General features: G+C 43.1%; 1 protein-coding gene across 3 annotated transcripts in view; it reads left to right on the top strand.

Moving 5' to 3' along the window:
• csnk1a1 (casein kinase 1, alpha 1) overlaps positions 1-12248 on the top strand; it is a 53910-nt gene that overhangs the window by 37733 nt on the left and 3929 nt on the right. For 2 of the 3 annotated variants that reach the window (XM_080201618.1, XM_080201620.1), the window contains 2 exons: positions 5338-5444; positions 7861-8009. In XM_080201618.1, coding sequence (XP_080057744.1) covers positions 5338-5444; positions 7861-8009 — 256 coding nt within the window. Of the gene's footprint in view, positions 1-5337; positions 5445-7860; positions 8015-12248 lie in introns of those variants that run through there. The other variant, XM_080201619.1, reaches the window with a different exon arrangement.

Here is a 12248-nt window from a genome sequence, read left to right as displayed (position 1 = left end):
GAGCACCCGGAGGAAACCCACACAACCACGGGGAGAACGTGCAAACTCCCACGGACACAGGCCCAAATCCATGTGTCCGCACAGCAACAGAGATAGTCTCTGAGCTGTCATGTTGCCCTTGAGATGGTCCAGTTTAAGCACACTAACGACATGAAGCAATAGGCAACTCCCGAAGCAACGTCCAAGAGCAGCCCACTACAACCTGCTGCATGCATGCCCCTTGCTGGACTTAAATGCCTGTGGAGACAAAAAAATTCATTATTAAACAGGCAAAGACTAACATCCCTGAGGCAAAACGTATTCCCAAGCCTACAATGTTTAGTAAGGCCTACAATATCCCCCTATATGTAGCCCGCTCATATGGCTGTCCAAGTGGCTCTTAAACAACCCTAGCATGCCTGCTTCCACCACCTTACTCGGCAGTGCATTCCACACCCCCACTACCCTTTGCGTGAAAAACTGCCCTCTAATATTTGTCTTATACCTAGCCCCCCTCACCCTAAGCCCGTGACCCCTCGTTCTATCCATTTCTAATAGCGGAAAAAGCTTACCACCATTTACTCTATCTATCCCCTTCATAATCTTATAAACCTCTATTAGATCCCCCCTCAGCCGACGTCTCTCAAGGGAAAACAGCCCAAGTTCATTCAATCTATCCTCGTAAGACAGCCCTTCCATACCAGGCAACATCCTGGTAAATCTCCTCTGCACTCTCTCCAGGATCTCTACATCCTTCCGGTAGTACGGCGACCAGAACTGGACGCAGTACTCCAAGTGAGGCCTAACCAACGTTCTATACAACTGCAACATCAGACTCCTACTCTTATATTCTATACCTCTTCCTATGAAGGCTAACATACCATACGCTTTCCTCATCACATTCTGCACCTGCACCGACACCTTCAGGGACTTGTGCACTTGCACCCCCAGGTCTCTCTGCGTATCTATACTCCGGATAGTTCTACCTTTTATCGTATAACTCCCCTCCACATTATTCCGGCCAAAGTGCATCACCTCGCACTTCTCCGGATTAAATTCCATTTGCCATCTATCTGCCCAATCTACCAGCCTGTCTATGTCCTGTTGCATTGCCAGGCACTGCTCCTCAGTACCTGCCAATCCAACCATCTTAGTGTCATCAGCAAATTTGCTGATCACACCACCTACCCCCTCTTCCAAGTCATTAATATATACCACAAATAGAAGAGGTCCAAGTACCGAGCCCTGCGGCACACCACTGGTGACAGGCCTCCAATTGGAAAAGGAGCCTTCCACTACTACTCGCTGTCTCCTCCTCCCAAGCCAGTTCTCCACCCATCTACATACCTGGCCTTGTATCCCATGAGCCTTCACCTTTTCTATCAGCCTACCATGAGGGACCTTGTCAAACGCCTTACTGAAATCCATATAGACGACATCAACGGCTTGTCCTTCGTCAACCGTTTTTGTCACCTCTTCAAAAAATTCCACTAGATTCGTAAGGCACGACCTCCCTGTAACGAAGCCATGCTGTGTATCCCTGATCAGATTGCAGCGCTCCAGATGTTCATACATCCTATCCTTGAGGATCCTCTCCATTAGCTTGCCTATAACTGAAGTCAAGCTCACCGGCCTATAATTCCCTGGGTTATCCCTCTGACCCTTCTTAAACAACGGTACTACATTTGCAATGCGCCAATCCTCTGGGACCTCACCTGTGTCCAAAGAAGAGACAAAGATTTGCGTCAGAGGCCCAGCAATTTCATCCCTCACCTCCCTTAGCAGCCTGGGATAGATGCCATCAGGCCCCGGAGATTTATCCGTCTTTATACTGTCTAAAAGTCCCAACACCTCTTCCCTCGTGATGACTATATCCCTCAACGGATCCTCAAACTCCTCAAGCACAGCACCTGACATCAGGCCCCTCTCCTGTGTGAACACTGACGCAAAGTATTCATTCAGGATCTCCCCCATTCCCCCAGGCTCCAAGCATAGTTCCCCTCCTCTGTCCCTGAGAGGACCAATCTTCCCTCTAACCATCCTTTTATTTCTAACATAGGAGTAAAATGCCTTAGGATTGTCTTTAATCCTACCCGCCAAAGCCATTTCGTGGCCCCTTTTTGCCTTTCTGATGCCCCTTTTAAGTTCTCTCCTACATTCTCTGTATTCTTCTAACACTATCTCTGTCCTCAATTGCCTAGATCTAATGTACGCCTCCCTCTTCCTCCTGACCAGGTCCTCAATATCCCTAGTTACCCACGGCTCTCTAATCCTACCCTTCCCATCCTTCCTCTTGACCGGCACGTGCCTTTCCTGCAAAGATATTAGTTTTCCCTTGAGAGACTCCCACATACCCAGCGTCGACCTGCCATCAAACAGCTTACCCCAGTCCGTATCTTTAAGATCCTGCCTAATCCGGTTGTATCTAGCCCTCCCCCAGTTTAACACCCTCCCCTTAGGACAGGCTTCATCTTTATCCATTAATATCTTAAACCAGACAGAGTTGTGGTCACTGTTAGCCACCTGCTCTCCTACTTCAACGTCAACCACCTGCCCAGGCTCATTCCCCAGAACCAAGTCCAGTATAGCCCCCTCTCTGGTCGGGCTATCCACATACTGCTCCAGGGATCCTTCCATTACACACTGTACAACTTCCTCCCCGTCAGCACCCTCTGATCTCGGCACCTTCCAGTCTACCCCGGGGAGATTAAAATCTCCCACTACCACCACCCTATTCTTCCTGCACTTATCTAGAATGTCCCTGCTTATCCCTTCTTCCACAGCCCTCGGGCTGTTGGGCGGTCTGTAGTACACACCCAACATAGTAACATCTCCCTTCCTATTCCTCAACTCCACCCATAGCGACTCGATTCCTATATCCTCTATACCTCCCTCCCTCTGCACTGCTATGATGCAATCCTTAACTAACAACGCCACTCCCCCACCTCTCAGCGACCCACCCCTATCACGCCTGAAGCACTTATACCCAGGAACATTCAACTGCCAGTCCTGCCCTTCCTTTAACCAAGTCTCTGTCACCGCCACCACTTCCAACTTCCTTTCGAACATTATTGCCTTCAGTTCATCTGTTTTGCCAGTCACACTCCTAGCATTGAAACACATGCACCGAAGACCCTCAGAAACAATCCGATCCTTCTTCCTACCCTCCGGGCTTACCCTATCCCCAATCCCAGTTCCGTCCACATCCCCACCCCCCCCTCCATATTAGTTTAAACCCTGCCGAAACACTCCAGCTAACCTTCCAGCTAAGATATGCACACCCTTCCCAGTTAACTGTACCCCATCCCTCTTATATATTTGCCCCTCTTTCATAAAGACTTCCCAGTGGTCTACGAATCTAAAACCCTCTGCCCTACACCAATCCTTCAACCACGCATTGAGTTGGAGTATCTCATTATTTCTAGCCCTGCTAGCCCCAGGCACCGGCAGCAGCCCAGAGAACGCCACCCTGGAGGCCCTACATTTCAGCCTAGCCCCCAACTCCCTGAACTGCCTACGTATGTCCCCCCTGCACTTTGTTCCTACATCCTTCTCTCCTACGTGCACTATCACATCAGACTCGGTCCCTCCACCCTTCAAAATTCCCTCTACCCTTTCTGAAACATCCTGTACCCCTGCTCCAGGGAGGCAGACTACCATCCTGGAGTCCCGCTTTTGCCCACAGAACCGCCTGTCAATCCCTTTGACTCTCCCATCCCCCACCACTATCTCACACCCTGCACTCTTCCTTTCCTCCGAGGTATTCTGATCTCCCTCCCTTGCCTTCTCTACCCCAGCTGTCACCCCACCCTTAATATTCCGGGGTAATTCCTCTGGGGCGGTCCTAGTGCTATGACTCCTTTTCTTTTTGCTCTTCCTAACTGTAACCCATCCATCTCTCCTCCCAGGTCCTGGTATCTGCTCAGTGTTACTGTCCCTATCCATTATTTCCTCATTTTCCCTAACTAAAAACATATCCTCCAGCCTCAGTTCCAGCTGCCTCACCCGGGCCCTTAATCTCTGCACCTCTAGACATTTCCCACATATGTGTGTTTTCGGGAGATGTGCTGTCTCCAGAAATGTCCACATATGACAACGAACACAGTGAACACGTGTAACCCTAGACCCTGCCATTATGTTTGCCCCCTATTAAGGTGTCCTATTAATTCCTGTTACCAAGCCTACGCTCGCCCAAGCCCAGTGAGCTTAAGCCCTGTTACCTCTCACTCTGCTTCCCGCCTCACTCCGCTGCCCGCTCCTGACGCTGCCCGCTATCTACCTTGGCCTTTTTATACTCCTGCTCTCCCTTCCCAGCAGCCCCCGCGCCTATCTCCCGCTACGGAGCGCCAAAATAATCAAAAAACCCTCTCGAACTACAATTAAGTCAAAATATAGTAATTACAATGCAGCACACTCACCAAAAGGCAGCCACTCGTCGAAATCACAGCTCCAGAGAACAGTGATTAAGAGCCTATCCTATTTGAATTTGCTGTTGTTGACAACCTCAGACCAATCATCATGTAAGAAGCTTGCCAGGTCATTGCAAGTCTAAAGGCCAGAGCAACATCCATCTCAGAAGAACATCTCTAGAGCCAGGGCCAGATCAACTGAAGCAGTTAAACATAAGAACATAAGAGCATAAGAAATAGGAGCAGGAGTAGGCCAACTAGCCCTTCGAGCCTGCTCCGCCATTCAATAAGATCATGGCTGATCTGTCGTGGCTCAGTTCCACATTCCCGCCCTCTCCCCATAACCCTTAAAGGCAGTTGAGAGCAGTTAGATCAGTGGAAACAGTTGGTTCTTAACTCTGCCAGCTTCAGATGTGTCTTAAGAGCTCACCATTTAACCAGCGACAAGTATCAAATCAGACAGCGGGCAACTATATAAGAACTCCAAACTTTTCCAAAAGCCATCAAACCTGGTTGTATATTGTCTTTGAGTGACTAAAATTCTGTTATTCCTGTTTTGGTAAATGAATGCTCCTTGTATTTATTTGAACATCGTTATAGTCAAATCTTCCTTTAATTGACATGTTAATGGTTTAGTTAAAGTTCCTGTTTGGTTAAACAAAATAACTTGATAATTATTCACTTCAAGTGAATATTAATGAACCTCTAAATGTTAATGTAGAACAGTTGACACTTTTCCCAAACACCTTTTTACCAGATTACAAAGTGAGGTAAAGGGGATTAACCTCTGTATTCTCACGTTAAGTAACTTGCAGTGTTAAATGACTCTTGGATGGAGCTGGCATAGGAAGATAATGTAGAAAATTGAAATTTATCAAATGCTTTAGCAAGGGGATTGTGATCCTTTCCTGTTGAGTAGAAAGTTAACGCTTTCACTTTTCCATATTAGGGGTTCCCTGCTGAGTTTGCAATGTACCTGAACTACTGTCGTGGACTACGTTTTGAAGAAGCACCAGATTACATGTATCTTCGACAGCTTTTCCGCATTCTTTTCAGGTGACTTGTGAAGCTCTACACTTTTTGGATATATCATAAAATGGAGTATTTGGGAATTGACCAAGAGATTGCTTTCCTATCTTGCTACTAATGTGTTCTACAATTTGTCTTGATGTATAATTGGATAAATTGATGTCATCTCATCTTCCACACATTGGAAAGGACTTAGAATCATAGAATGATGCAGGAAAAGAAGCATTTGGCTTGTGTCCCAATTAGTTCCACACCACTGCATTTTGACCTTTGCCCTAAAAATTTGTTGCGTTCAACTATATTCACGGGTCGTACAGCAGTTAGCACTGCTGCTTCAGCACCAAGGGCCTGGGTTCAACTCTGGCCTTCAGTGACTGTATAGAATTTGTACGTTTTCTGCTTGTCTGTGTGGGTTTCCCCTGGGGGCTCAGGTTTCCTCCCACAGTCCAAAGAGTGTGGCACAGTGGTTAACACTGCTGCCTCATAGCTCTGGGGATCTGGGTTTGATTCCTGGCTTGGATCACTGTCAGTATGGAATTCACACATTCTCACTGTGTCTGCGTGGGTTTCCTGCAGGTGCTCTGGTTTCCCCTCATAGTCCAAAGATGTGCAGGTTAACTGCATTGGCCATGCTAAATTGCCCCTTACTGTACCAAGATGTGTAGGTTAGAGGAATTAGTGGGGTAAATATGTGGGCTGGCAGGGATAAGGTTTGTGGAATTGTTATTGGTGCAGCCTCGATTTGCTGAATGGCTCCCTTCTGCACTGTAGGGAGTCTGTGGTTCTAGATATGGATTAGGTTGATTGGCTATGCTAAATTCACCCTTGGTGTCAGGGGCATTGTAAATATCTGGATTTGCAGGGGTGGGGTCTGGGTGGGGTTGTTGGTGCCAGCTCGATGGGTTGATTGGCCTCTTTCTACATTATAAGGATTCTATTTATTCAATTCCATTTGAAGGCTATCTGATCTGCATATCACTTTTTCAAGCAATACATTTCAGACCATAACTCGAATGTTTTTCCCTTTGTTGCCTCTGGCTCCGCCATTTGTTTTAAATCTGCACCCTCTGGTTACCAACAATTCCGTTACTTGGGAAACCATTTCTCCTTACTTACATTATCATTTTGAACATCTGTCAAATCGCCTCATGACCTCGACTCGAAGAACAACCCCAGCTTTTCCATCTCAATATAGCTGAAGTTCCTCATCCTTAGTACTATTCTAGTGAAATTTACTGTACCCCTTCAGGTCTTTTGTCCTTTCTAAACAAATCAGCTGGAATACTCCAACTGGAGCCTAACCAGTGCTTTCCAGGTTTAGCATTAATTTTATAAGCCAAAGCTAGATAGTAAAGTTCCTTTTTTGTTTAAACAGCCTCCACAACTTGTGTTCTCATCTTTTTTAAAGATTTGTGTTCTTGCACCCCATTTACAGTTACACCATTTAATGTATTCCTACCAAACTGTATCACACCACAATTCTCTGCATTAATTTCTGCCTCTTTATCCTCCCAAAGTCTAATACTGTCCTGTGCTTACTAATTTTGTTTTTTATTTCGTTCACATTTGGAAATTATGTTCGAGTTGTTAATGTGTCAAAAGAACAGTGGTTCTGCTCCAGTCTGTAAAAATAACAATTGCTTGGCCTCTTTAGTAAAGAACAATCAACCCATTGAGCCTGCCCCACCAACAATCCCACCCAGGCCAATTTTGCGTGCACCTTTCCATTCTCCCTTTTAATTCCATGGGCTTCAGTCTTTATAATAAATTATGTGGCACTCCATCAAATATCTTCTGACTATCATATACACTATCAACTGCATTATCCAAAGGAATCCTTTCCATTATTTCATCAGAAAATTCAAAGTAATTTACACTGATTTACACTTGAATCCATGCTGGCCATTTGTTTATTTACTTGTATCTTTCCAAGCGATAACTTTATCCCAAGTTCTTGTTTCAATGTTCCCATGCCACATTCATGAGGCTGACTTCCCTCTAGTTGTCGGGTTCATCTCCTCCCCTTTGAACATCGTGTAAAATTTGCAGTCCTCTGGCCCCTCTTGATATTTAATGAGGTTTGGACGATTGTGACCTGAACTACTTCGGCTTTCTCATTCCTTCTCAAAGTAATCTAGGATGCATTCCATCCAAGATGACTCTTTGACTTGGAGTGCTTGCCTGCCTTTTAAGAATTTTTTTAAAATTTTTAATACCTCTATCTCTAATATCCCATCCTTTACTGTGACATTCTTTTCCATGAAGTCAGTTGAATACTAGGTGACTATTTTGAATATTTTTGTGTTCCTGGGGTTTTGACTGCTAGTTTAAAAAAAACTGTGCATGATTTAAAAGTAAAAGCGGCCCAGAAAATTGCTGATAAGATTCTCAATATTTTTTAGATTTGATTGTAAAGCACTTAAATATGTACTTTTTGGTTTAGAACCTTAAATCATCAGTATGACTATACCTTTGACTGGACAATGTTGAAGCAAAAGGCAGCACAACAGGCAGCTTCTTCAAGTGGGCAAGGGCAGCAAGCTCAAACCCCTACAGGCAAGCAAACTGAGAAATCCAAGAGCAACATGAAAGGTTAGTAGCTACGTGACTTTGCTTTAAAATTTACAGTTTCGTTTTTTCAATGTAGATAATTGATGACATGCAACTTTTAGTATGAAGTCAGGCAAGTAAAATCTAATTCAGCTGAACTATCCTGTACACTAATGTTTGAAGAGTAATGGTTAATTAACCACCTGGAATGAAATTCTCCCCCCACCCCTGCTACATTGTTATTTTAGATGTGGTGTCTGACCTGATGTATCTAAACGTTTCTTCAGTGGAAAAAGAACTTATTTCCACCTCAACTTGATGGTAATGAAGCAATAGCAAACGCACGATTTAGGTAGTAATAGCATCTTTAAAAAGATGGGGCTGACAGAAAGAAGTGAATGAACTGAGTGCAGGAAACCTTTACTCCAGCTTTACTACAGAATTAACCATTTTCGAACAGTTGAAAAGTGTTTTTCATTGTTACACTGTTGAACTAAGGATCACACCAATTGGCCCACTGCATTAATGGGTGACATTGAGTGTTTGGAGTGAGACAGTTGCATTTGAATCTACTTCAAAATGGAATGCTGTTTTTATATTTGTAAATGGGTTCCGGTCTTGAACTTGGTTACTGCAGTATTCAGTATCATAGTGGTCCATAAATGCTGAATGCATTTTGAGTGCTTTGCTTATTAACCGGAGTTATACCCAAGAGGACAGGAGTGTGTTCAAAAATTCCAGGTTAGTATGGAACATAATGACTGGCAGTGAATGTTATTGAGTTGTTGAAAGATACTAAGATGGTATTCTTTGTAAGTGACAGCCTTATAGTTAACTAGGGATACAGATAATTTGCATAAGAAAATTTAATTTTGTCTTTTATTGATTTAAGTATATCAACAATCATTTCAAACCAATATAAAAAAAGGTGAATTGGTTGGTTTAGCTATCCTGCAGTGTTTTAATTCTAAAATGTGAACTGGTTTTTGTGGCAGTAAGCCAAGCATTTAGTAAAATCAAAGATGAGAAACCTACCTGAAACTAAGAAATTACGACTGAGCTTGAAAAAATCCTCCTTTTCTCTAATAAGATGCATGCTGGTATGTTGCAAATCATTTCCTACCAAGTGTTGACATTCCTTGGATTAAGTCTTTAAGACTGAAAAGAAATAAAATCAACCAAGCTCCAGTGAACCTTAGTGCATTTAATAAACTTGAAGTCTGGGTTTTTAGCCCACTTAGCCTTGAAGGATTGGCTATATAAGACTCCAACAATGTTGTTGTGGTTGTGCAGGCCAGTTATCTGGTGACCTGCACTCTCTTTGGCAATATAATCTCAACACTTAATTTAATATTGACATGAAGGACTGCCTTTGTGCAGAAATGGACAGCCCCCTGTGCCAGGAATATTCCAGCTTCAAGTGGCTACACAAGACATGAATCACAGGACACTCTCCTGATGAAGGGGCAGTGCTCCAAAAAGTTCATGCAACAAATAAACCTGTTGGGCTTAACCTGGTGTTGTGAGACTTCATATCGTGTCTTCTGCAGTCCAATGCCAGCATCTCCACATCATGACACAAATCTAGAATTGGACCATAAATATCTAAACCCACACATCACAAAATTTTCAAGGAAACATTGCTTCAAGGCTATTTTTATTTGCTTAAAAGATTTGAGGATTTTTTTCCTCATTTTACAAATTCTTTATAGCCACAAGCATAAGGATAGCTAAGAAACAACTTCACTATATAGACACAATGGATTTCTCTTCAAATTGTAGATATTCCCAGTTAACCACAAAATTCAGAAAATTTGGGTAATGTGGGTTGGGAGCTAAAGTCAAAGGGTGCAACAATCAAATGCAGGGTTGCCAGTTTGTTCAGGTAAGATTATGGGTAATTGTGGATATGCATAGTTTTCTATTGAATAAATGGTATGCAGTGTGCAAAGAAACAGACATAGAACTGCACTCTGCAGAATCCCACTGTAATTGACCTTCCAGTCATGAACACTCATGGATTCTTCACTCTCCCCAAATAAGTCATACTTGGATCCTACTTGCCACTTCTCCTTAAATACCTTGAGTTTCTACTTTTCTTACCAGTATCTGTGAGGCCTTGTCAAAAAAGTTGCTAAAATCTATGTAGTCCACATCAAGTGTGTGACTTATTGACCCTCGTTAACTCCTCATAACACAGCCTTCCCATAACAAGTCCATGCTGATGGACATTGATTAATCATGCGTCTGATTGATGCTGTCCCTGAATTTTTCAAAAATTTGTCTACCACTGAAATATGACTGACAACCTGTAATTATTTGGTCTATCTCTTTTTCCCAATGTTGGGTATTTTCCAAGCCTCTGACACTGCACAACTGAGATGATTGGAAAATGATAGAACATTTCCCATTTAGTGGTAGTGGTTAACACTGCTGCCTCACAGCGCCAGGGACCCAGGTTCAGTTCTGGCCTTGGGTCACTATCTGTGTGGGTTCTTCCTGTGACTGTGTGGGTTTTCACCAGGTGCTCCAGTTTCCTCAAAGATGTGCCAGTTAGATTGGCCATGTTAAATTGCCATTTAGTGTTGAGGGATTAGGAGGGTAATATGTGGGATTACTGAGATGAGAGCTGGGTGGGATTGTTGTCCATGACGCTCAGTGGGCCAAATGGCTGCCTCCTGCACTGTAGATTCTGAGATTGATTTCTTTCCTTCCCATAATAGCTGGGATATATTCCATCTGGACATGGCAATTTATTGTATAATAAGATGTCTTTGAATATTCCCTTTTTACTATGTTTATTTTATCAAGTCTTTCTCACAATTTTAAGTGTCATCATCCTCCTTGTGAAAACTAACACTAAATGTATCTTGAGAATTATGCCCACCTCCAATGCCTCCACACAGTTCACTCTTGGCCTCTAATAGCCCCTACTTTTCCTTTGGTTATCCTCTTATGCATTTATAAAACATTTTTTTGGTTTTCCTTGACTTGTCAATTTTTTTTCATTCCCTCCCTTTGCTCTCCTAATTTTTATTTTTATTTCACCACCTTAACTCCTTCAGGCTCTCTAGGCTTTCAGTGCCTGATATAAACTCCCATTTTTGGCCCTTTTGGATTTCCTCTTTTTCTTTTGAGGACACATTTATTCTGAATTCTCCATCTCTTCCTCTAACTGAATTATCTTTGTACTGTTGTTTCCCTTTGCCATTCCTAAATCACACCTCAGCATTGTAAATTTGGCCTTCCCCAATGTAAGACTTTAATTCCTGGTCTATCTTCGTCCTCGTCTGTGCTAAGCTAAATTTAACTTGAAGTACGATCACTACCATCAAACTGCTCTCCCACTGATACTCTTACCATCTGCTCAGCTTGATTTCCTAAATCTAATTCCATATCTGTCCCTTCTATAGTACATGCTCTAGTTTTAAAAAAAAAAGCTGAACACTTTTCAAGAATTGTGGCCTCCATTCATTTTATATTAATTCATCTCAATTAATTACTGCCACATTGTTTTTGTATTTCTCCAAAACTTGTCAACATATTTGTTCTTTTTCCCCTTGATTAGAGGCCTCAGCAGTGATTGGTCTCATTTGATTTACCTCACAGCTATGATTTCTCCTTTCAAAAAAATTGCAATCATCCTCTGCTCTACCTTGTCTACAAATCCTGTAAACAAGATTGTTGAGCTGCCAGTCCTACCCTTAAGTATGTTTCAGTATCATTTACTTAGTATCTATCTGTGCTGTCAACTCATCTGCCTTATTCACTGGATGCCATGCCATAACATATATCAATGGAGGTAAACCTGGCTACCTAGCTCCCCAAAACTTATCTGAAACTCCTTACCCTTTATTCCTGTGTCATTGGTGTTGATAGGAGCCTTGACTTCTGTCCATTCACCCTCTCCATGCCCGCTTCCCCACTCACTAGAATGTTCTGCAGCCACTTAACATCATGACCCTGAAGCCCTAAGGCTGTAACATTGCATTCTAGAATTATTCCGGCAGCTGTAGAAATACCTTCCTGTTCTCCTCTGTTGAATCACCCATTTCCTCTCTGCCTGCTCTCTCCTAAGTTGCAGGTGACCATCTCCTGAAACATGTCATTCACATGTTCATAACCTTCTGGATGGGCTGCAATATTGCAGCTGTTAAATCCCTGAAAACTGCAGTTCAGGTCTCTCCAGCTTGCAACAATTCTTGTAGCTGTATTTGGATGCCTGGAACACTGTTCTGGAGTTAACAAATGTGCATTTGTCAAAACTGAGGTAGCGTGCCA

The sequence above is a fragment of the Carcharhinus amblyrhynchos genome, chromosome 13, assembly GCF_965287045.1.
Source record: "Carcharhinus amblyrhynchos chromosome 13, sCarAmb.v2.hapA, whole genome shotgun sequence".
Classification (NCBI taxonomy): Eukaryota; Metazoa; Chordata; class Chondrichthyes; order Carcharhiniformes; family Carcharhinidae; genus Carcharhinus; species Carcharhinus amblyrhynchos.
This window is presented reverse-complemented; position numbering and strand designations above follow the sequence as displayed.